Source organism: Molothrus aeneus, chromosome 2 (genome assembly GCF_037042795.1).
Source record: "Molothrus aeneus isolate 106 chromosome 2, BPBGC_Maene_1.0, whole genome shotgun sequence".
In the NCBI taxonomy this organism is placed as follows: Eukaryota; Metazoa; Chordata; class Aves; order Passeriformes; family Icteridae; genus Molothrus; species Molothrus aeneus.
In genome coordinates this window covers 27,642,426-27,665,583 of record NC_089647.1, presented here as the reverse complement: position 1 = coordinate 27,665,583, position 23,158 = coordinate 27,642,426, and the positions used below count along the sequence as shown (strand labels likewise).

General features: G+C 50.6%; 2 protein-coding genes across 2 annotated transcripts; one reads left to right on the top strand and one right to left on the bottom strand.

Annotated features, from left to right (window-relative positions):
- The first annotated feature begins 1,942 nt into the window (after positions 1-1,942).
- MLF2 (myeloid leukemia factor 2) lies at positions 1,943-8,534 on the top strand. Its single transcript, XM_066572181.1, has 9 exons — positions 1,943-2,056; positions 2,212-2,285; positions 4,001-4,127; positions 4,596-4,631; positions 6,043-6,096; positions 6,484-6,609; positions 6,945-7,104; positions 7,187-7,427; positions 7,946-8,534. The coding sequence occupies exons 2-8, from the start codon at positions 2,236-2,238 to the stop codon at positions 7,363-7,365; spliced, it is 732 nt and encodes a 243-aa protein (XP_066428278.1). The 5' UTR covers positions 1,943-2,056; positions 2,212-2,235; the 3' UTR covers positions 7,366-7,427; positions 7,946-8,534.
- A 10,573-nt stretch (positions 8,535-19,107) lies between these two features.
- On the bottom strand, positions 19,108-22,361 carry COPS7A (COP9 signalosome subunit 7A). The gene is made up of 8 exons (XM_066569791.1): positions 22,161-22,361; positions 21,997-22,072; positions 21,388-21,476; positions 21,111-21,313; positions 20,540-20,645; positions 20,036-20,187; positions 19,855-19,920; positions 19,108-19,713 (listed from the first exon to the last, which is right to left on the bottom strand). The coding sequence occupies exons 1-7, from the start codon at positions 22,320-22,322 to the stop codon at positions 19,881-19,883; spliced, it is 828 nt and encodes a 275-aa protein (XP_066425888.1). The 5' UTR covers positions 22,323-22,361; the 3' UTR covers positions 19,108-19,713; positions 19,855-19,880.
- Positions 22,362-23,158: the final 797 nt, after the last annotated feature.

Here is a 23,158-nt window from a genome sequence, read left to right as displayed (position 1 = left end):
GGGATCTGCAGAGCAGTGTTTGTTCCAGACTCTTTTCTGTTCCTTTCCCCTCTATGTTTGAAGGCAGCAATGCTTGACTTATAATTTGGAAAAACTGAGAGAGCCCTACCATCTCTGGGACATTGCAGGAGTGGGAGGATCACTGGTATCCAGGGGACAGCAATTTATTTTATCCCAGATCTGGGGAAAAGAAGAAAGAAAGAAAAAAAAGAAAACTGAAAGAGATGTTTACATTCTGCCCTAGAAGATCTTTACCTCCCTTTGCATCCTGACACTGGAGGTCAACTCCACACTCCAATCAAACACCAAGAGCACCTCAGAGCAAAAGGAAAACACACACCAGACAGGAAAGGCTTTCCAGACTGGAGGTCTCTGAAGGATGGTTCAGGTTTGCAGAAGCAGCATCGGAGAGGTTGAGGCAGCGCCAACAAGGGCTTTGTGTGAACTTCAGCACTCACGGATGAGCTCTGAGCTGGTGACAGGAGCTGTTTCAGCAGCTCACTTGTGAACAACCTCCCTCCAAGAGGTTTGACCCTGCTTAACCCGTGCCCTGCCCATAGGACTTGTGTCCACCTCATGATCCTGCACCATTGTGCTGCCGACAGTTCCCCTATTGTGGATGTTTTGGTTTCAGCCTCTGCAGAATGCAATTACTGTGCACAGAAGGGACTTCTGAAGAGCCTTCTGCATGCACAAAGGCAGGGGCCCTCCCCTGAGAGGTTTCTTTCTCAATACCAAGCAGTTCTGAGACCTGCTGGAGCAAGAAGTGTTGCCAAGTCCTCTATGCATTCCACACGTGAACCATGCTACTGGGTCATTTTCCTCTGTCACACTCCAAAATCCAAGGACATGGCTCCTGCCACAACTCAGAAGCTCAATTTCTCAACCACTTCTTGCAACCTGCTATTTCCAGTCCTCTGGCACGGGTCCAGCCTGGCTCCTGCACACAGTGGGCCGGATGCAGGAGTCAACAGAAGCAGCACTGAGGAAGCATGCCCTGGGCTGGAGCTGGGATGAGTCACTGCTCCCTTCCCTGTAATCCAGTGGGGCTGAAGGCAGCCAGCATTCCCCAGACATGGTGACAGAGGTGTCATCCCCCTGCTTTCTGGGGATTCCCCACCACTGTTGTGGGTGCACACAAATACTTACTCTTTGCCTGTGATTCCCAGTGGCTGTCCAGGATCAGTGAAGACCCACAGCTGGCTCACAAAGTGTCCTGCCTGCTTCCGCCAGCAGAGCACTGCGTGCACTCGCTGTCCATGTGCTCAGCGCGGCCCAGCAGCTCTGTGGGTGCCTCCCTACATGCCCATGCCGTGCAGGAAGCCTGGATGATAAGTGCTGCCTCTGCAGCAGCCGGGCAACGCTGTGGACTCTGGCCGGGAACCAGCTGGCCACGAGCCACAGGGGTTACTACAGAATCACAGAATATTCTCAGTTGGAAGGGACCCATCAGGATCCTGGAGTCCAGCTCCTGGCCCTGCACAGGACAATTACCAAGGGTCACACCATGTGCCTGAGCGTGCTGTCCAAACACATCTTGAACTCTGTCAGGCTTGGTGCTGTGGCTACTTTCCTGGGGAGCCCGTTCCAGTGCCCAGCTACTCCCTGGGTGAAAACCTTTGCCTGATATCCAGCCTAGACCTCCCCTTACACAGCTTCAGGCCATTCCCACGGGTCCTGTCACTGGTCCGCCGAGAGAAGGGATCAGTGCCTGCCCCCGCGCTGCCCCTGCTGGGGAAGCTGTGCGAACGATGGGGCCTGCCCGGTACCTCTGTCACCACCCATTCCCATTCCCGTTCCCATTCCCATTCCCATTCCCATTCCCGGGCTGCCCGGCAGGAGCTGCGGCCCGGGGGCGCTGCCCGCGGGGGCCGCCAGGGGACGCTGTGCCGGCGGCCCCGCCCCGCCCGCGCCCTCCCCCGGGGTGGGCGCGCATGCGCGGCGCAGGCGGGGCGGGGGCAGCGCGGTCCGGGACGCGATGGGCGCGGAGGCGTGAGCGGCCCGGGGGCTCGGGCTGCGCCGAACCGGGACCGCCGACACCGGCAGGCACGGCGAGGTACGGGCGGGCCGGGAGCGGGGGCAAGGGGGGGAGCGCTGCCATCACCTGCCCGGGCTAGCGGGGCGGGGCGGGGCGGGGCGGGGGCCGGTTCCGGCGCTCCGCCCCTGCCCGCCCTCAGGCCGGCTGCGCTCACCGCCCGGTCCCCTCCGCAGAGGCCGCCCCCGAGCGAGGGAAGCATGTTCCGGCTGATGAGGGATGGCGAGCCGGAGGACCCCATGTTTGCCATGTGAGTCGGGGCGGGCATCCTGCGGGGGGAGCGGGAGGGAGGACTGCGGCACGGATGGTCCCTGGGGAGGCGTGCGCTGCCCCCGCGTCCCACCGGGCGGGCAGAGGCCGGGCGGGCCCCGGGAGCGCCGCGGCGGCGCGGCTGGCTGGGCACAAACACGCACATCCTCCGGAGGGACAGCGCCGCGAGGAACAGGGGTCGCGTCCGTCTCGTTCCTGCGATATTGGAGCGTGGTCTTGGAGCGAAGCGCAATAAAGTAGGCCAAAAGGCATCGCAGCTGTCTGAGAGGAAGAGAGGGCTGGAATAATAACTAATCTTTTTCTTTGCGCAAGGATTTTTTTTTCATTATGCAAAGTAGGGTTGCAGTTGAGATAGATAAAATCTGCTGCTCTGTCCAGTGTTTGTTGCTGTTCTGCACAGGAAGTCATTAATGGAGCTGGAGAAGGCTGCTGAAACAGTTGTCAAGTTGTGAGGAACAAAGTAAAGAGAAAACAACGAGTAGTTTTGAAACACGAGTATTGAAATCTAACAAAGGTCCCAAGAACTCTTCCTGGGATTCCTTTCACTGAATGTTTTTGTTTCCATCCTCAGTACAGAAATTGGATGCTATTGATAAATTTTGGCAGTGACACTAAGTTGGCAGCCCTTGCCAAAGTGGATAAGGAATAGACTGTAGTACAGGAAGAATTTGATTATGTTAGACAAGACACTACTAGAAATTTGGTGAAATTTATGTATGTAGAAGAATAGTCAATTTTTTGCTTATGACATCAATAGTAAGCCAGAATTTTATGAGCTTTGAGGAGATTAGCAGGAGAGGAGACCTTGATGTCCCAGTTACTCACCAAATGACAGCGTGGTCTCATTAACATGGCAGGTATGAGTCTAGCTTTTATTATGGGAAGCATTTCCAGTAGAGACAGAAAAGTATTGGTTTTAAGTAGTGGGTCCTTCTGTCATCTCAGGAATAGCCTGTGCTATTAATGCTGAAGAGGGATAATTGCAGGCTCCAGGATGTGCAGGAAAAAAAGCTATGGTATTTCCTAGAAGTTTCTTATTGTGGCCACCCCATTTTGTGACTCTTTATCCTTACCCTCCTTTTCCTCCTCTTGCTTCACCAACCTGTGTGAGTGCGTGCAGCCCTCAAAGTGGAGGCTGCAAAAGAAGGGAAAACCAGTTTGGGATCCCAGTCATTGTCCCCTTTCTCCCTCAAATCTGGAAAAGCTGTATGTGGTCTCAAACCCCGGGGGGGGCAGAGGGGTGTCAGGCCATGCAGTCCAGTGTTTGTGTCTGTGTACATGGAGGGGTGAGAGGATGATATGTAGGATCTCCTGCTCCCTGATCCATTAAGTGTAGCCAGGCAGGTCTTTGTGCACCTTCCTACAAAAGGTGTTAGAGCAGTGAGGTTCTGGAGTGGCCTTGGCCACACTCGGTTCCAGAGCAGTACTGAAGCAGGACACCAACCTGCTTCTGAGCAGACAGAAATTATACCTGAGAGGGCTTCTGTGCTATGAAACCTTCTCTCACAAGAAATGTGATGGGATCCAGAGATCCCTTCCAGCCCCAGTAATCACCATGGACAACACAGACCTCTCAGGATTCTGAATTTTCAGCTTGGGAAGGGACGCGCGGTTGTGTAAGAATAACACAGAGCTGGGAGGAGCGGATTAGATGGGGCTTTGTCCTGACCCTTGTTCTCTGCACCTCTCCCAAAGGGATCCTTTTGCCATGCACCGGCAGCACATGAACCGCATGCTGTCCGGGAGTTTCGGGTTCGGGCCGCTCCTTGGCATCACCGACGGCACCACCCCTGGCGCTCGCCAGGCTGGCCGCAGGATGCAGGTAACACAGGGGCTGAGTGCAGCCCAGAATCTCTCACACTCATCTCTGTTTCTGTCTCCCACCCTTCCTGGGCTGGGCACCCCCTCTCCTCCACACCGGTGGTTTTATCACTGCCTAAATCTCCTAGGCAGTGGTGTTCTGGTCCTCCTCTTTGTTCCACCTGTATTAAGGTGTTGAATGCAACTGTGTTCTAGGTTGGACGGGAGGAAGGGAATAAATATATGTTGTTTATCAAGGATGTGAATTCATACAATGGGGAGAAGTTTAGGAGCATCACCTCATGTCTGGTTCATTATGGGTGATATGGCTCGAACCCCCAGGAATCCGTGGGGTGCTTTTTTTGAGCTGTTTGTAGAGCCTGAGTGTTCCCAGTTCTGTTTCTGAGAAGGATTACTGTGTTCTGATGGGGATCTAATGTTTGGCTGCTGCAAAGTCATTCTCTGTTCTGTTTTTCTGTTCTCCTGGCAGGCAGGAGCTGTTTCACCCTTTGGGATGCTCGGCATGGTAAGTTTTCTGTTTTTCTGGGTCAGATTAGAGGCTTTCCAAGTAGTGGCTCCATACTGAGATTCATCAGCGCTGTGTGCAACCAGTGCTAAAATGTAGCCATCTGTGAGCATGACCAGCTATCCTAGCAGGTAGGGAGGATGGGAATGTCTGAGGAGACCAGGATGAGCTTTAGATTTATAATAAATGGAATAGGGAAGAAGGTATTGAACTGAAACTGGAAGCATCTGGTTTCTCCTGGATCTCTCATCGAGTTGTTTTATGACTTCAGGCCTTTACCTTGTTTCCCCTCTAATGTTTTAATCCTGTCTGTGAGCTCTGTGTGTATGGGGAGGTTGTATTTGCACCTTGACCAGAGAAAAGTCATAAAGCTGTTATAGCACAATATTTCATGGGAATTGGGACAGTTAATATCTGGGAAGAGCAGGTAGTCCCTTAATAACCTCATATGTCTGAAAAGAAGCTGCAGATCTGGAGGTAATGGAGGAGCTGTGAGGATGTGAGGAAAGGACTTGGCCATCAGTAGGCAGAGGGGATTATTGCACCTCCTTTGCCAGTGGAGGAGGCTGGAGAAGCCAGCAGAACTCTTCAGGTGAACAGGGCTGGAATGAGAATGGCTGTGTGTACGTGAGAGCACCGCGCTCGGAGCGTGCTGATCTCCATCTTCCTCCGAAATAACACAGTGGAAATAGGTTATTCCAGATCCAGCAGCTTCAGAGCTGTCTTGCTCTGCACAATTGCCTCAATGAAAGAGACTCCAGTGTCCCGGAATTTTTGTAGCTCAGAGGAGGATTAATAAGACTACAAACACATAGACTTCAAAGCATAATAACATTGTGTGTGAGTACTGCTCTGCTGGAAACGAGAACAAGAGGCTACTCGAGGAAACAAAAAAAAAAGAAATCAGCAAGTTTGAGCTGACATTGTAATTTTGTTTACATATTGCACAATTAACCTGTGAGACCTGCTGGCCCAGGGTGTTACTGCAGCATTCAGGTTTACAGGATGGAAAAGGCAAGTGTTTGTAAGGCAAAGTAAGCAAATTTGTTGTTATGCTAGAAAGAAAACAATCAGTGGAAATTTTCTTATGATCACTGTTAGTGCACATGCTGAGATTTCTTCTCCTAACTTTGCTGAGTCCCCAAGCTCACAAACCCCAGTGCATTGGCAGTTGGATCCAAACTAAAAGAACAGCCTTTGCCAGAACATGGGCAATGCAACCTGAGAGAATGGAGAGAGCAACAACCCCAAATTCTGTTTTGGTTTTGTTTTCTGTGCTACTGAAAGAATGTGAAAAAAAATAATCAAGGTTCTTCTTAGGCAGCAGGTTCTTTTGCAGACAGTTTGTTGTTCTTTCCCCATGTCTCTTCCCAGACTGACTACTCTTGTGCTCTCTTTTCCTTTTTATCAGGCGGGTGGCTTTATAGATATGTTTGGGATGATGAACGACATGATTGGAAACATGGTAAGAACCCTCCATGACCCGTTCTGTATTGAGGGGAGTGCTGAGGATGCTTCTGCCATCCCATCTCTTATCTTACTGTGCTGCTTGGGATGGACTGAGCCACACCTGCCAAGGCTGTAAGCTTTGCTCCATCACTGGGAGTCAGTGACAGAGCTTGTTCCTGAGTGCAGGGAGAGGAGAGGGGTGAGGAAGGAAGTGTGTGGGTGGACATGTTTAGCAAGAAATAAGTATTAATTTAACAGGAAGGTGTATTCTCCAGAAAAAGAGACCCATGGGGATTATGTTCATCCTATTGTAACTTCTTACTTCGTTGTAGAGAGAGAATTAAATGCCATCTCTTCTTCCCTCCCATCCCTTCTTTCCACCATTCCCCATTCCTTCTTGCAGGAGCATATGACAAATGGTGCTAACTGCCAGACATTTACCTCCTCAACTGTCATCTCTTATTCCAACCTGGGGGATGGACCCAAGGTCTATCAGGAGACCTCAGAGATGCGTTCAGCACCTGGCGGGGTAAGGAGGAGGCTGCTGGCTTTGCTCTGAGAGGGAGGCTTCGTTTGGTGGCTTTGTGGGTGGCCACCTACAGCACTTTGGCTCCTCAGTCAGCTGCAGTTCGAGGAGCACATTGTGCTCTTGTGACTCACTGAACCGTGCCAAGGGCCCCTGGGAGGAGATGGGAAGAGCTGGCAGTGGGGAATTCATTCTTCCCTCTTTGTAACGTTGTGTCTGACATCCTGGGAGAGGTGGTAGTGCAAATTGCCTGAAATACTGGAGGCAGGAATCAGGGTGCCTTAGGGGGCCGGGAGAAGGAATGAAAATGCTGATTCTACATGGGAACCTGCCCCCAGATCCGTGAGACGAGACGAACCGTAAGGGACTCGGACAGTGGCTTGGAGCAGATGTCCATCGGACACCACATCAGGGAGAGGGCCCACATCATGCAGCGCTCGCGGAACCATCGCACAGGCGACCAGGAGGAGAGGCAGGACTACATCAACATGGACGAAAGTGAGTAGTGCCCGTGTCCTCCTCCTCCTGCCAGCCAAGCCAGGTGCTGCCTCCCTCCCTGAGCCGGGTGTGTCCCTGGCAGGTGACGCGGCCGCGTTTGACGACGAGTGGCGGCGAGAGACGTCGCGGTTCCGGCCGCAGCGGGGCCTGGATTACCGGCGCCACGACGGCAGCGGCGGCCGGCGGGCCGAAGGGACTCGTCTGGCCATCCAGGGCCCCGAGGATTCTCCCTCCAGACAGTCCCGCCGGTACGACTGGTGAACTCGGAGCAGACCTGGTGGGGGGTGCAGCGTGGCCACCCCCAAACCTGCCTACGCGCTCTTGTAAGTCTTAACAAGTTCCCTCCTTGTCTTCTGCTGTGTGGTTGCCTCTTACAGCCATAGGGTTATTTTTTTTTTCTTTGCCCTAATCTTTAATTATTTTGAAGTTTCAGTTGCAAAGGGATTTTCCCGCTTTGAGAGAGCAGGGGAGGGTGTGAATGTGGAGAAGATGGAAGCTGTTTAAGTTAGCTTTGTCATGAACAAAAGACCTGTGGTGTCAGCCTTAACTGATGGCTGGAATAGTGTGATGTGATGTAGGATTGCAGTCTGGAGTGTTTATATTGTCATTGTATAGAACTTAGAGACCATTTGCTGTCCATCCAGTTTGAAATATAAGTAAGTGCAGGTGTCTGCTCTCCTGTGCTTTGAATAGGGCTCACTAGGATGTGAACTAGTGCTTGAAAAGGGACATTTTCCCCTTTTTTGATGTCTACACATCAGGTTTAAACATGTCTTTATCTGTCTTCTGCTTTCTAGGCACCACTTATTATGTTTACGTCTTCTATTCCCTTTCCTCCCAGGTACAGACAGTGAAACTCTGAAGCCCCTTCAAAGCACCACTTGGACCCTCCTCAAATTTAGTATTAACCTCCCTCCCACTTAAGAATTGAAACAAAGCAACTAATCTTCTGCATTGCTCTATTTCACCCCATTTGGGTGCTGCAGTGGGGCATGGGGAATCTCACTGACGTGCAAGGAACACATTAATTGCCCATTCCCTCTCTGCTGTCCCTTGGCTCTGTTCTTTCTGCCAGTAGTGCTGGGCATGAGGAGCTGCCACCTTGCCTCTTCCATCCTTTCCACTCTTTCTGTGCTGGGTTGGGCTGGTTCTGAAGTTTGTGTTTAGTCCCCTGTGAAAGGAATATGAGGGAATTCTGCTCGAACCTCCTGTCAGTCCCCTCACCGGGACAGAGGCTTCGATTCCCCTGCTGCTCCTTGGTGCATCTGTGGAGAAGCAGAAGGATGTGTGCATTGGAGAAGGGAGGAGCAGAACAAAAGCTGGATCAGCCTGTGGGCCCCCTGACCCCTCTTCAGTCAGCTCCCCCACTTTTTTAATTTGTGAAACTTGTAACTAGATGTTTACTGAATAAAGAAACAAACTGTAAAGAATTGGTGGATCAGTCTTTACCTTCAGCTGACCTAACTGTGCCTGCTGTGGAATTAAGGAACCTCTTTCACATCCTTGGAAAATTGCTGAGGAGAAACTTGGTGTGAAATTCTCAGGCTTTTTCTTATAGAAAATAGCCTAACAGCCTTCCCATGTAGTCACACAGTGAGATGATGCTCAACATGGAAATTGTGAAAGAAGACCCAAGAACTCACCATTTGCAAAAAAATGCCCTCTAATTGCTGTAGTTTTGCTGTGCACTCAAGGGAAATTGGTTGGTCTTTCTTGCTGCCTGGTAAGCTGTGCAGCCCTGAATTGGGCCTCTGGGCTTCCTGCACAGACAAGGAATATTTCCATTATTTTCTTATTATATCACTGCAACCCTGGCTGACGGTATGAATGACCTTTCCTTAACTTCTTCAGTATTAGGTGAAAATTGAGAGGCATGAGGAATATAGGACCAGGGAAGGTCTCCTGGGTTCTTGGCCAGTTTTGTGCACTGGCACACACTCTTACACAAACCTTTTCATCAGTTTATTTGGAACAGAAGGCAGGAAATCAATTAATGACTTACACTTGGAAGTGGTGTGCTGCAATCTTGCGGTGTGTCCCTCTGTTGTACATGTGGGCACTAACAGAGACACACCTTGCTGGGGACTGACTGTCCTGTCCTGAGAAAAGGATGAAGCATCCTCTGGAAGCTCAGGGCAGAGTTTGCAGTGTCCCACCCTTCAAGGAAGTGCAGAACAGAGCCATGCCTGGAGCCCACTTCCCCGTGCCGTTTTGTCCCATGGGAAACCCCAGTAGGAGTCATTGAATAGTTTGGTTTGGAAGGGATTTCAAAGTCAGCAGCCTGCTGTCCCTGGCAGTGGAGTGACTTTCTGGAGGTGTCACAGTCAAAGCAAGCCCTGAAGACAGCAAGGCTGAAGGAGGAGCTACACAGAAAAAAGCAGGGCTTGGGAGAGGTTTTGTGGAAGTCATCTTGGGGTTGCCAGATTGTGAAAGAAGGGACTGCAACAACAGCAGCCCTCATCTCTGGCACTCTTGAGCCAGTGCAAGATGTGGCACCTGGTGCTTTGATCCCGTGAAGAACCAGCTGAGCTCAGAAAGGTGCTCACAGGATGGAGATGGTGGCAGTAACCAGCTGCCGGATCCTGGCCAGGTTTTGAGGTGATGTCTGAGATGGAGAACAGATGTTGCATTAATAAGCAGAGAGGACTCCATTTCTTCATGCAGAAAAGCCAAATCTTTATTGTATAGGTCATATTTTATATGGATTTATTGTATAGGTCATATTTTATAGGATTATCAGGAGGCAGTGTGTCAGATCTTAGTGGTGGAGAATACATTCACACTTAGTTCATTGGTCAGTACATGGTATTTTGCATGTCTATCAAACTTTATAGTTACTTTACATATTTTTTTCTCCTGATTCTCGTGAGACAGATCTTATTGTTTATGCAGGTGCTAGTTGTTTTTCACTCAAGAATAAGTTGTTGTGTTAACGAGCTCTCATACCAAGATTGTTTTCACATGGGAACTTGCAAATTACTTAGCTGCACTTAGAAGAAATTACAGGCTAGCTATTAATTTAACAGAGCAGGCTTGATTTTATGAGGCCTTTCTTTTATAATTCTTCTACCTGTCTACAACAACAGGAAGGTGGCCATGGTGGTGGTGGGGATTAACATTGACCTTTGATCGTGAGGATCCATTCCTCTTTGGGCATGGATTTCCTAATCTTGATCTAATCCCAAATCCCTTTATCTGGATTCAGCCTTTGCTCCCTGTTGGGTGCTGTCCTGATTACAGATTTAGGTAGGACCCTTGCGTGCTCTTCCACTCGGCAGTGGGAGGGTGATTACCTGGCTGCTGAGCCTTGCTGAGTGCTGCACAGTCATTCCCAAGGTCTCAGCCTCCTCCAGGGCCAGCAGGGCACTGGTGGTCTGGGAATATGGAAAAGAGCTTCAGTGAGAGGAGAACTTTGTTTTAAGGCAGGAACCCAGGGGAGAGTTTTAGAGATCTCAAACCAGAAGTAGGGGAAGTATATTGAGAGGGTGAACCCTTTGCCTGTGCCAGGCTGACATGGTACCTGCACTTCTGGCTTCAGAAAGCAGGAGGGTTTTCTCCAAAGGAGGGAACATACCTACCTGAAGTTACTTTTTTCCTATGAGTTACAGTTTCAAGTGAAATGTTTTGCCCTTAAAAACAATCTATCTCCTGTATCAGGGCACAGGAAAGGCTGGGATGAGACTCTTCCATTTCTGAAATATCTCTGACAGCTGTGCCAGCAAGCTGGAGAAAGAGAAGGCTGGATGTTCTCAACACGAAAATCAAACAGTATGTCTTTCAGACGGGTAGGACGTGGTTCCAAGTCATCCTTATCCATCCAAGGGAGACAAAATCCCTTCTTGCTCCTTCTCCCATAGCTGTCACCTCCAAATTGGATGAATTGAAGCACCAAATCAGGGCAGTTCACTGGTACTACTGCATCTTCCTCAGTAGGACACCTGAAGTGAGACAGAGGGAAGGGGAGGTGGGTAGAATGAGGGGAAGATAGGCTGGAAACACTAATGGGAAGATGGATAGAATAACCTTGGATGAGAATGCACTAGCTACACACAAATAAACCAGAAACTTAGGTGGTTTTGTTGTTGTATATTCAGTTTTCCATAACTGAAAATATATCTTGAAAATAAAACCCATTAGGGCTAGTGGAAACTTTGTCCTTACATGTTTTTATGGGTAGCCCTGAAGGTCTGTGCATCTTTCACTGTACTTTTTGAGGTATTGTAAAATACTGGGGGAATTGTAGAATATTGGGGAGAAAGAAGTCTGGGAAAGTTAACCTGGTGTCAATACTTGTAAATAAAAAATTAGATTATATCCACACCTGTAAACCAGGCAAACTGACATTAAATCAAGATAAGAGATGCAAAATACATTAAATTTAAAAATAAGCATTTATGTCTCAGTGTTTATAATATGTGAGCTCACTTCTCAAAATTATTCCTGTCCAACAACTGTGATAATTTCTGATTAAATTATGGGTTGGGTTAACAAAGGCACTACAGCAACTCAGAGTCAGAGGTTGCAAAAGCACAAGGCATTTTATCTGGCCACACAAGACTGTGTTCTGAAGTAAAACAAGTTAGTAATTATTAAAACAACAAAAAGGCCAATATTATAAATTTTAGTTCACTGATAGATTTCAAGTAATGAGGGGGAAAAGAGAGTGTAGAATATGAAATTATTTCCAGTAGGATGTTGTTGTGAAACTAATGCTCATTAGTAACTTGATTAATGATCTGAAAGAAGGTATTAAACCAGTGCTGATGAAGCTTTCAGAGGATCCAAAGAACAATGAAAGTAATAAATGTTGGAAAAAGATGAGATGTACTGAACAGTCAGTAACTATTGGTGTGTTTATTTATAAACAGTAGGTATTTTTGGCTGCACTGAATGCAGAAAAGACATTCACCCAGGGACATAAACATAGTCTGTGCTCTTTCAAGATGGAGAACTCCAAAAGGAATTGGGATTGGAAGACAACCAAGGAAATGAATGGTACTTGCATAATTCTTCCTCTGTGCAGATAGGTTACACTGGGATGCATTAGCATGTGTTCACCAAGCACAGAGGTAAAAATTCTCTCCTTTGAAGAATCACAGAATGGTTTGGGTTGGAGGGGATCTTAAAGATCATCCATTTCCAGCCCCCCTGCCATGGGCAGGGACACCTTCCTCTAGAACAGAGCTCCATCCAACCTGGCCTTGGACACTGCCAGGGATGGAGCATCCACAGCTTCTCTGGGCAACCTGTGCCAGTGCCTCACCATCGTCACAGTAAAGAATTTCATCCCCATATCCAGCACAAACACGCTCTCTTTCACTTTGAAGCCACCCCCCTTCTCCTGTCACTACATGCCTTGTAAATAGTCTTTCTTCATCGTTCTTGTAGGCTCCCTTCAGGTACTGGAAAGCTGCAATTAGGTCACCCCAAAACCTTCTCTTCTCCAGATTGAACAATTCAAATTCTCTTTAATTTTCTCAGCCTTTCTTTGTAGGAGAGGTGCTCCATCCCTCTGATCAATTTGGTATATCAGAGTAGTGAACCAGTTGTGGGAAATCTGGGTATTGGACACTAAAAATGAAACCAAAGAAGACTCAAGAAGGGTGAAACAAGGATGACTTGAAGCCTGGAAACACTGTCCAGCACTACAGGTTAACGTGAACTGAACTCCTGTGTCTGAGTTCACTCCACTGGAGCACAGGCTGGCATTACCTAAACGGTAACGAGGTTTCTGACAGCAGAGGGCTCTTCAGCCCAGCAGGAAACCTGCAGCGACCTCACCATGGAACTGGGAATGAATGCAGACCTTGTCAGAGCAGTAGAGCACACCTCTGTTTCCCAGCTCCCCTTACTCCAAACCCCAAAAAGAATTTGGGGAGTGGGCACATGAACGGGGCAAGGGAGTTCTTGGCCACTTGATAAGCCAAGCAATGGGATTATACCAGTCCCTTTGGGCTTCAAAAATCTGTGAGTAGGAGAGGGAAACAGACTGGCACAGGGCTAGACTGAAGGGAAAGGTGGGAAGGGCAAAAAGAGACCTCTTGACTTGACGAGGGCTTCAAAGCAGATGGGACCACAAAGAGCTGCAGGAAACAGAGTTCTCTCTGGGCACAATGGTTTGCTCAGGAAACAAACAGGCACTGCCATGGAGCTGGAATGTAAAATCCTACAGGCTCCAGTGCTGGAGAACAAAAGGATTTAAAATAGACCTCAATCCAGTGTATAACTTAAAACTGACTTGTTTGATTTGCAGTATTTTTTTACTTTCCATAACACTCTAAAAAATGGACTTGATTTTATATTTCAGCCCTGTCTTAAATGTAACTAGGATTTTTTTCCCTCTTGGGAATTTTCCTTTTTAAAGACAACACTTCAAAAACTGTTTCCATGGGGAAACTTCACTTTGGTTATTATTACTTCCACCATCTCCTCACATCTGGATGGCTTTTTAAATCCTGAGGGCACTTAATACAAACTTAGCGTGGGGGGAAAAGGTAATAAAAGGAAGGGAAATAGAACAGACACTACCTGTCTCCAACTGCTGGTGATGTAATGTCCAGAGGTAAGCTGGGAGATTAGACACTAGCCTAACCATCTCCATCCCTTACTAATGACAGAAAAGGAGAACAAAGATTGCAAAAGAATAAATGCTTGAGTAAATAAATAAAACCCAGCAACATTGCCAGATTGGATGAGGGTATCACACAGAGGACATAGGTGGCCTTGAAGGTGTCAGTAACAGCAAAAGGGCTAAAGTTTGTAGCACAGAGTGAAAGGGAAAAGGACCATAGGGCCTAAAATCAAGATTTTGGCTATAAAATGGAACTTCTTTGATTATAACCATCAGAAAAGAAGAAGGACTCTGGATGACCAGAGGAGAAGACATGCAATCCAGGAGGCATTTCTGGTAGCTATAGGTGTGTGTTACTGTGCCTGTGAGAGATGCTGATCACACTCCACCTGTGGAAGAGAACTGTGCTCATTTCTAGCCAAGAAAGCCTAAATTGAAGTGCAGGTAAGAGAGCACTTTTGCACTCTATTTGAAGAGCAAGTAAGAGAGTAAGGAGAGCTCACAGTGCATGAGGGGGCTGATTTGGTTAGTTAAGCAAAGTGAAGTCTGTCCTCAAGGGAAATAAACACCAGGGAGGAAGAACAGCTTCAGCTAGAGCCAGGCTGGCACAGGCACAAGAGAATATCAACTAGCTGTGAATTCACTTAAGCTGGAAATTAAAAAACTTTAAACCACTACAGCAGTAGGGTTCTGGGGCAGCCTGCCAAGGGCACCAGTGGGGACTATAAAATTTTCCAGTTTGGGATTGGCACCTGAGAAGCTTTTGCAAGGGATTGTGAGACCACAGTGGTGAGAGATCACACTCGGTCACCAGGAGCCTCCTTGCATTTGCTCCCACCAAAGACATCATCCATCTTCCCACATCCTGAAACCAATGCTAAATGCTTCAGAGGCAGATACAGGCAAAGCCTCCCCAGAAACATTTTCTCCTGATCTGAAGGGGCTGGGGCTTTACTTGTCCTCAGAACAGGAGGGTGCAAGGCAGTTTTTAATATGTGCACAAGTGCTACAGGAATTCTGAACATTCTTGCTACTGTAAAAGGGTCACAGCTCTCGAATCCAGCTGACATTTTGCTGCCTATTGAATTCATCACAACAGGAATATAATTGCACACTGCACAAAGAATTTTTGCAAATGAACTCCTTTCCTTGGCAGGAGAAGAGCCTGCCACCAGCAGAGGAGCCGGACAATAGTCCAGCCTAGTTCCACACTGGATCAAGAGGGGTGCTCCTGGAAAACTGCAGAAGATGAGAGAAAAGCACCCAAAAGATGGAGTGCCTGTGGAACCAGCAGAGAAAACAGGTGGTTTTCATATGAGTATTTCAGTTAAGCAGTGACTAGTTCTAGGAAAAGGGATGAGGAAAGAAGAGCCCTGCAGGTGTGAACACAGACAGGCTCCCATGGAGAGGATGGCAAAAAGGGAAAGGGGTCACAGAAGGAAAATGAGCAGCTATTCCAGGGCATACAAAGGAGACAAGAAGGATGTCAGAGATCTGAGAGACACATTTGCAGCAGCTGACAAGAGCTGTGAGATTCTTCTGACTACTCTACCTTGCTCTGCCTCAGAATCTTGCAGAGGCAGGGCCCCATCCCAGGAGGGATGGCTCAGCTGTGGCAAGCAGCAGGCACAGCCCTCAGTGGCTGTTGTTAGGGGGGGTCTTTGTACAAAGGTACAGCCTCACAGGCAGCAGAGGGGGACACACATCACCTGTGCCAGCTCTCCCCACAGCCCAGACTGTGGGCACCCACCTGGCACAAAGGGTCTTCAGGGGAGCACCCTGGTGGAGGAGAGGCAAGGCATCCCTGCATGGAGCTCTGGGGACCACACAGATGTATGATCACCCTGCAGACCAGCAGATGCAATCTGGCTTGCATGGCCACGGCCTCTGCAGCACCACTCCTAGCTGGCACCAGGAGCTCACAGGAGGATGGATGCAGGTGGTGGGCACATGTCCTGCTGCTGGGCAGGGCTGCCATCCTCCCTGCTGCCCCAGACAGGCTTGGGGGAAAACCTGCTGTCCATCCAGAGATGTGCCCCCCAGCCAGTGCCAGTGGTGCAAAGGAGGCTTGGTAATGTGTAACAGTACTTGGGCCCACACCAGCCCATCATTCTTCAGGGACCAAAGCACCCTGCCAAAGGTCTCCTCTGGAGAACAGAGGCAAGGGCAGCCTCAGCAACCCCAGTAAAGAAAATATTGACTCCTTCTGAGCCCACAAGGACCATCTCTAACTCCAGAGTACCTCAGCCAGAGCAGTGCAGGATGGGGAGTACCTTAGAGAAGTCCTGCAGGGTGTCTGCCCAGCTGTGACACTTCTCCCCACCCTCCAGGTACAGCTGGGCACTGCTGCAGAAGCCAAGCTGCTGGCAGCAGCTGCCCAGCACCTTCACCACCTTCAAGAAGGGGAGCAGCAAGCTCCCCAGAGGAAATTGTGTCCCAAGAGTGCAATAATTACCAACATTAACACCAATCCCTGGTTACCTCTTGCCACGGGGCAGCTGGAGGTGGCTGCCAAAAGTTGGACATCAGTGATAGAGCAGTTCAGGTCCTCTCCTACCTCCTCCCTTTTCTGAACCCATGTGAAAGCCCCATGCAGGTACTCAAAGAGAGTTTGCAATGAATCACTGTGCAAGAGCTGTTAGACTTTCTGTGCTGGGGATGGCAGATCTCCTGCTCCTCATTTTGGGATGGACATTTCTCTGTACCCTCTTCTACAGCCCCCTAAACCTGATTCCTTTGCAGGGCTTAATGTGTCCAGATATTTCTGTTCTTCTCTACTCAGGTCTTTTTGGAAAAAAATGGGTTAAAACGTAAAGACATTTTAAAATGAAAACTTATAATGCTCAGTACTTACCTCACTCTTGCCATCTTCAAAGTGATTTATAAATGTTAACTAATTAATTAATCTTCACATCTTCTCCAACTGAAATTCAGAGTCACGGCTGAAGCGAGCAGAAAAACAGAACCTGTGGTTTTCAGGTGAAGGGCAAAGGCAAACCTATGCTCCTGCCCTCTGTTTGCCATCCAGCAAGGCAATTTGCAGCAATACTTTCATTCTGCACTGCAACCCTCTCATTTATTTTTCAGTCCTACCAAAGGTCTGAAGTAATCTTATGTGCTACCTCCAGGTTTCCTTTTCTTAATGGAGGTCTTAAAAGGTGCTTCCTTTGAAAAGTAAACAAAATGGAAGACTTTCAGAGCTGTGTTTAATCCCAAACTCTCCTAAAATCCATAACACAGCCAGCCTTGAGAGGGGGATACAGGCAAATAGGAAGGGGGAGCAAAGCCAGTATATGGCAAATGCTGCTCCCAGAGGATGAGCTGACCCTGGGACATGGTGGGGAGGCCATGGCTGTCAAATAACAAAGTTATGGCACAAGGACAGAGCCAGACTTGTGCCAGCTGGGACTGAGCTGTGAGGATCCAAGTCTGGGGCTTCAGTACAGCCTGGAGTGGTGAGCCCCACCAGTCCCACGCTGGTCCACACACTGGCTGCTGCCACCCACGTGGGAATTGGTGCTCCCAAGGCTGATGGCAGTGAGTGGCACAGAGCTCCGGCACTGCTCTGCCCGGCCTTTGCTGCACAGGGCGTCACACAAGCGCTGTCACACACAACCAGCCTGCAACTCTCAGTGCTGCCTTCCAACTCCACTCCTGGGCTCTGCAGCCTGGATTTAAACTGGATTCAGGGCATTGAAACTTGTGTCTAAAAGCCACAGTTTGGTTAAAGATAGCAAAGCCCAACAGACCAGAGAGGAGATGAGACACTCGGGGCAAGGAGCTGTTACAGCTGCTCCTCCTGAGCAGCAGTTTCTTGTGGGACACAAATATCCTCCTGCAGTACTGGTAACTTCAGCTCTCCCTGGAGGTGACACTGCTCCAGCCCAGCTCCCGCTGGACGCCAGCCAGTGGCTGTTAGGACACGTGCTGTGTCCGGCTGCTCAGCTCCATCCAAGCCCATTCTCATCACACCCCAATGGCTTTGCAAGCAGCAAATCCTTCAAAGGGTGTGAGGTGCCAGACATCTGGCAGGTGCTTGACAGTATCTCCTCAGCTCCAGAGCAGCCCTTCCCAGGGAGCTGAAGATCCGATACATATGGACATTTTTGTTCCTGCAGACAATCACAAATGCAGCGAGTGCCGTGCCTCTGCTCCCTGACAGAGACAGATGAAGGTGATGTGACGCAGAAGGAAAAAGGCTCAGGTGATTTAAACAAAAGCTGGAAGCTTTGTCACAATCCCTCCCAACAATTTATGGAGTACAGGATTCATCAGGGAGACTCCCAAATTCGTTAGGCCTCTCTAGGTGGGCATACACAACCCAGGCCCAGCTATCCCCTCATGTGCTCCAGCAGCCAGATCTGTGTCTCCCATCTGGACACCTTCGTACCAAAACTCTCCCACTTGGCACTTCTGGGCCAGGCAACTACAGCCAAGGTGCTTGATGCCTCGTGCAACAGAAGGGGGGAAGGTGTGGGGCTGCCTGAGCTCTTGGGAGATGCCAGCCAGTGAGAGCCATCACCCCAGGAGAGCTGGCATATCCTGTCCCCACCAGAGCCAGCTGGTATGCCCAGCCCTGCGACCACACACAGAGGAGCAAACAAAGCTGCTGGGAAGTTTTAGGAGTTCATGGCTTCGGGTGACAGGGCTTTCCCACTGACAGTCAGGGCTGTATTACAGCAGCCTGGAATTAGCAAAGCAGGGATATTGCATTGAACCTGCATTTTGTGGGGTTTGAGATCTGAGATGGCACCTTGTTACCACCGAAACAGGCACAGACTCACCCCCCTCCCCTTCACACCTACATTGCCTTGGCTCCAGCTCTCACCTGTCTGCACAGGGAGCTGACCCAGGAGAAAACCCACCCCAGCCAGTGAACCCAACAAGGCCCCATAGAGACAAAACTTCCAGTTTCCCTTCACTGGATTATTTTTTTTCCATGGTTTGCTCACACACAGGAACACAGGTTCAGGGAATCAAATTTTAGTCTTGGCACAAGGCACAGAACCAAGCGGGGGTGGGAGTCATGGTGTCAATTTACATTTACATCAGCTACATGTCATGGAGAGGCAGTGTGACACTGACACCCGTCTGACTCGGCTCCAAGCCAGCCCTGAGGAGGCATCCTTTGAAGAATCTGAGTTAGGTTTTTTCCTGGGCATCTCACAGGAGTCACTTTCACTGATTTGGATTTTTTTTTCCAACCAGACATCACCACCACCCGAGAACAGCTTGTGCAGCATCTATCCTGTGAGAACTCACACATGTGGGCATTGACTCTGTTACCTCCACCTGTCAGGCAAGTCCCGGGATCACAAGACACACAGTATTGACACAAATAAGGACTTTTTCTTCAGTGTCTGCACTTTCCTCTGAGACTACCTGAAAATCACCTTTTGAAGAGTCTAGAGGAAAATCAACCACACAAGGAACACTTTAAATAAGATTTATGATTCATTTCTGTTTTATGGACTCTCATCCCAATAGAGATACTACCTTTGAGAAGGGAACCTTTGAGAGGATATTCCACCCCAAAATGGGACAAAGGCTCTTAATGTCACAACTTATTTTGGAACCTCAAGAACTGGTGTACAATGCAAAGAGATGCCACCCACAGGAGCGCAGGTTTGTATAGGTATGTCCATAGATCTATATTTTTATTGTTTTCTATATATTTATAATATATTTATATATTTTTTTAAAAGAATCCCTTCAAAAACTACCCTCCCACCTAGCAAAACAAAGATTAAACAATCAAAGACAGTGTCCTGGAGCAAAGTATCCCAGGGGGTCTCATGGAGCCAGAACAACTGCTGCGCACCAGCACCCTCTTCCCAAGCTTTTTGATGCCCTGGGGGTGCCAAGGTGACTTTCACACCTTTATGGCTCCTGAAATTGGCCTGTCAAAAGACAGGGAGAGAGAAAGAGAGAAACACGTGGCTGTGGCGACGGGGGCTTGAGCGGTTGGGGAAACAGTAATGCGTACAACCTGAAGCTCAGAGTGTGAAATGCTGCGATGAAAAGGAGGGAGACGCTGCCTGCAAGGTTGGGAAAGGAGAAAGAAAAGAGAACAAACATGCAAGAGAGTTAGGTGGCAAGATGGATCTCGGAGAAGAGCTCAGAAGCATCACACTTGGGAACCCTGCTACCCCTCCATCCCCCAAATCTCTTCCTCTCACCCTCCCAGTTGTGAAGAGAGATCCAGCTAGTTTGACTTAGACCAAATCTTCGTGCTGCCCCGGAGCCTGTGGGCACAGGGAAAAAAAAAGAAAAATAAAAGTTCAAAGTGGTTCATATCTCACTTCCTTCCTAAGTGCACAGAGAAAGAAGTGCACTGATGTTCCCCCACACACTGCTCACCCCTTGGCTTTGGAGGTTTTCTTGCTCGCCTGGCGCTGGTTGGTGCCAGGGGCCGGCTCCCGGAGCTCCGTGAGGTGCTGCTCTGGGTCCTGGGACGTGGCTGCTGCAGCGGCTGCTGTCGTCACTTTAATGGTCTTCTTCAGGTTTGCCACCTGCAACAGCAGCAAAGCAAGAGCCAATGGGTTTCCCAAAGCTGGAGATTTTTTGGCTATGGATTTTTTTAGTTGCCCTCTGATTTTTTTTTAAATTTCTTTCTAAAGGAAGCCCTGGAGCTAAGAGCTGCAAGCTCCCATCAAGCAAAAGAGCCAACATCTGTCCAGGCCCCTGCACTGCAGAGGAGTATTAAGCTGATTTAGGACTCTTCTTCAGGCACAAGTCCCTGGGGGGTCTGGCCTGGGGAAAAGGCAATGCCTCACTTCAGCAAAGACTGTAACAACCACAGCATAGTGGCTCTAGCTATTTTAAGGCAGGGGCCTTTGGCTGCTCCCTGCTGCAGGCACTCACCTCGCTCTCGATCTGCTGCTTCAGGGCCAGCTGCTGCTCCTTGTGCTGGTTGGCCCGGCTGACCTGCTCCTCAATGCCCGACAGCACAACCTCGCAGCCCTGGCACCTGGAGAGGAGACACACCACTGAACAGGCCAGGGAATTGGCACGGCACAGACACAAACGTGACAGACAGCAGATTTCAACTCCAAAAACACTGGGAAGTGACAGCTATGCCAGGCAGGGAAGATACAGGGGCAGGAGTCTGATGTAATAATGCAGGAATTATGTCATTATCTGGGAGGGGGACACGTAACAAAGCCATGCTGGGTTAAGAACTACAGATAAACACTCAGGAAGCCTCCTGCCAGCAGCCAGCGCTGTGCAAAGGCTGCTGCGTCCCCATCAGCCCTCCAGACACAAACAGGGAATTATTTTTGGAAAATTACTTTCCATTGGAGTATGGGAAAGGGGATCGAGTAGGTCACCTCCCAACGCCACCCACCCTTAGCAACACACAAATGATCCAGGGAAGCCACCGGCTACTCCTGCAATCTTTTTGGGGTGTTAGTACTGGGGGCTTCCTCCTCACCACTCCTGCAATGTGCGGGTGATGGTGCTAAGCTCCTCCCTCCGGATGTCCCTCCCAATGCTGTAATCCACCTCCAGGCGCTGGTTCCGTTGATCCAAGCTCCCTCGCAGCACATCTGCATACACAGCCTCAATCACCAGGTCCTCCAGCTGCCGCACATTCTTCAGCTGCAACTGCTCCAGCAGCACTGAGTAGGGGATGCACTGTGGAAACATGATGGTAACTAGCACCAGACAATCCCAGTGGGAGGAGAATTCAGGAAAAACAGGGCCACTACCTTGATCTTGGCAGCCAGAGTGACGACTGACAGGTGCCTCAGTTTGTTCTTCTGGGCCTCTGTCAAGGGAGGGAGGTTTGCTGCTTCAGCTATCGTCAGGGGAAAGAATGGGATATTAGAATTTATGCCTCGTTTCCCAGTTCTGCACAGAAGCATCTGTACCACACCCGTCTCTTAAGACGTCTGCACACCAATCCCCCAAGTGGTGCTTCGTCTTGCCAAGCCGTCCCCATCAATTCTCAGCTCAAAAGACCTTTTCTGGGCAGCCTTTCTTCCTGCCACCCTCAACTCAGCCTTTCGAGCTGTCCCATGGTTATTTATGCGGGTCTGCACATCCCAATGGATATCCAAGTCTCTCCCCGGCCCCTCACAAACGCCTCTGTCAGGATGCTCTTTGCCAGGTGGCAAATGGCAGCGTCAATCTCCGCCAGGTACCCCGCGAGTCTGGGGGCCAAAGCACAACCGGGCGTGTGTCGGGCCGGGGGCTCAGCCCTGGCTGCACGGGGGTGCTGCCGGGGCAGGGAGGCCCCCTGCGCCCCGGCTCCCCGCGCGTTTCCCGCCCCGCGGGATCCCCACCCCCGGGCCGGGGGGCTCGGGACCCGGCCTCACCCAGGTAATCCGCGTAGGTGCCATAGGCGAAGATGGTGAGGAGGCGGAACACGGGGGAGAACTCGCTATCGGCCAGCTGCGGGGACACAGGGTCAGGCGGCGCCGCCAGGCCGCGGGCAGGGCCGGGCCGGGCCCGGCGGGGCCCCGGGGCGGGCGGCTCTCACCTCGCGGACGGCGGGCATGTCCAGCAGCTCCCCGAACACGTAGATGCCCGGGGCCTCCAGCACCTGGTGGATCAGGCTGGCGAGCGCGGCGCCGCGGGCCGCCTTGGCCAGCAGCAGGAACTGCTCCTGGCTCTGCCCCGTCACCTTGCCCTCGGCCGCCATGGCGGGGCCCGGCCCGGCCCGCCCGGCCCGGCCCGGCCCGGCCGCTCGCTCGCCCCCCGCAGCCCCGGCCCGGCCGCTCCCGGCCGGCCCCGCGCACCCGCCCCACACCGCCGGCGCACGGCGGCCGCTTCCGCGTGTGACGCGCACCCACCGCCCATTGGCGGAGCCGGCGGCTTGTCCCGCCCCCGCCGCTTCCCCATTGGCCGGGCCGGGCGCCGCGCGGCGGCGCAGTCCCGCCGCCAGGGCGCCCCCCGCTGGCGGGGCTGAGCGCTGCCGGCCGCGGCGGCGCCTCGTTCCTCCGCCGCATCCTCCGGCTAGCCCGGGCCATTCCCGGCCAGCCCGGGCCACTCCCAGTCTCCCTTGTCACCCTGCCATGGCAGCGTTCATGTCCCCGGGCCAGCACAGGCTGCGGTCTGCCTGGGCACACAGCGGCCACCGGCTGGTCTCCAGCCTTGGCCCTGCTGGTCCCAGGCACCAGCCAGCTCTCAGCTCCTTTCTGCACTGTTCTCATGCCCTGCCCTGCTCACCAGCAGCATCTGCTCACTGCTCTCTTATTTTTCATGACCCATCCTCTGTCGAAACTCCCCCAGTGAGATGTGTCCCAACAAGGCAATCAATGCCAGATGAACATCCATGTATTTATGGGTCTTGCCAGTCTGGTGAATAATCTGCTCTTCATCCCTACACCTGGAAATGTTCAAGGCCAGGATTGATGGTGCTCTGAGCAGCGTGGTCTAATAGCACACCTCCCTGCCTCCAGCAGGGGTGTTGGAACAAGATGATTTTTAAGGTCCCTTCCAACCCAAACCTTTCTGTGATTCTATGATTAATGTTGA

Bases quoted from the DNA above. Each gene is read 5' to 3' on its own strand.
- MLF2 (XM_066572181.1), top strand. From the start codon at position 2,236: ATGTTCCGGCTGATGAGGGATGGCGAGCCGGAGGACCCCATGTTTGCC. The intron at 4,128-4,595 runs GTAACACAGGGG...TTCTCCTGGCAG, and splicing joins AGGCTGGCCGCAGGATGCAG to GCAGGAGCTGTTTCACCCTT. The intron at 6,097-6,483 runs GTAAGAACCCTC...TCCTTCTTGCAG, and splicing joins ACGACATGATTGGAAACATG to GAGCATATGACAAATGGTGC.
- COPS7A (XM_066569791.1), bottom strand. From the start codon at position 22,322: ATGGCGGCCGAGGGCAAGGTGACGGGGCAGAGCCAGGAGCAGTTCCTG. The intron at 21,314-21,387 runs GTAGTGGCCCTG...ATGTTTCCACAG, and splicing joins CTCTGGCTGCCAAGATCAAG to TGCATCCCCTACTCAGTGCT. The intron at 19,921-20,035 runs GTGAGCAGTGTG...CTGTGCCCACAG, and splicing joins AAAACCTCCAAAGCCAAGGG to GCTCCGGGGCAGCACGAAGA.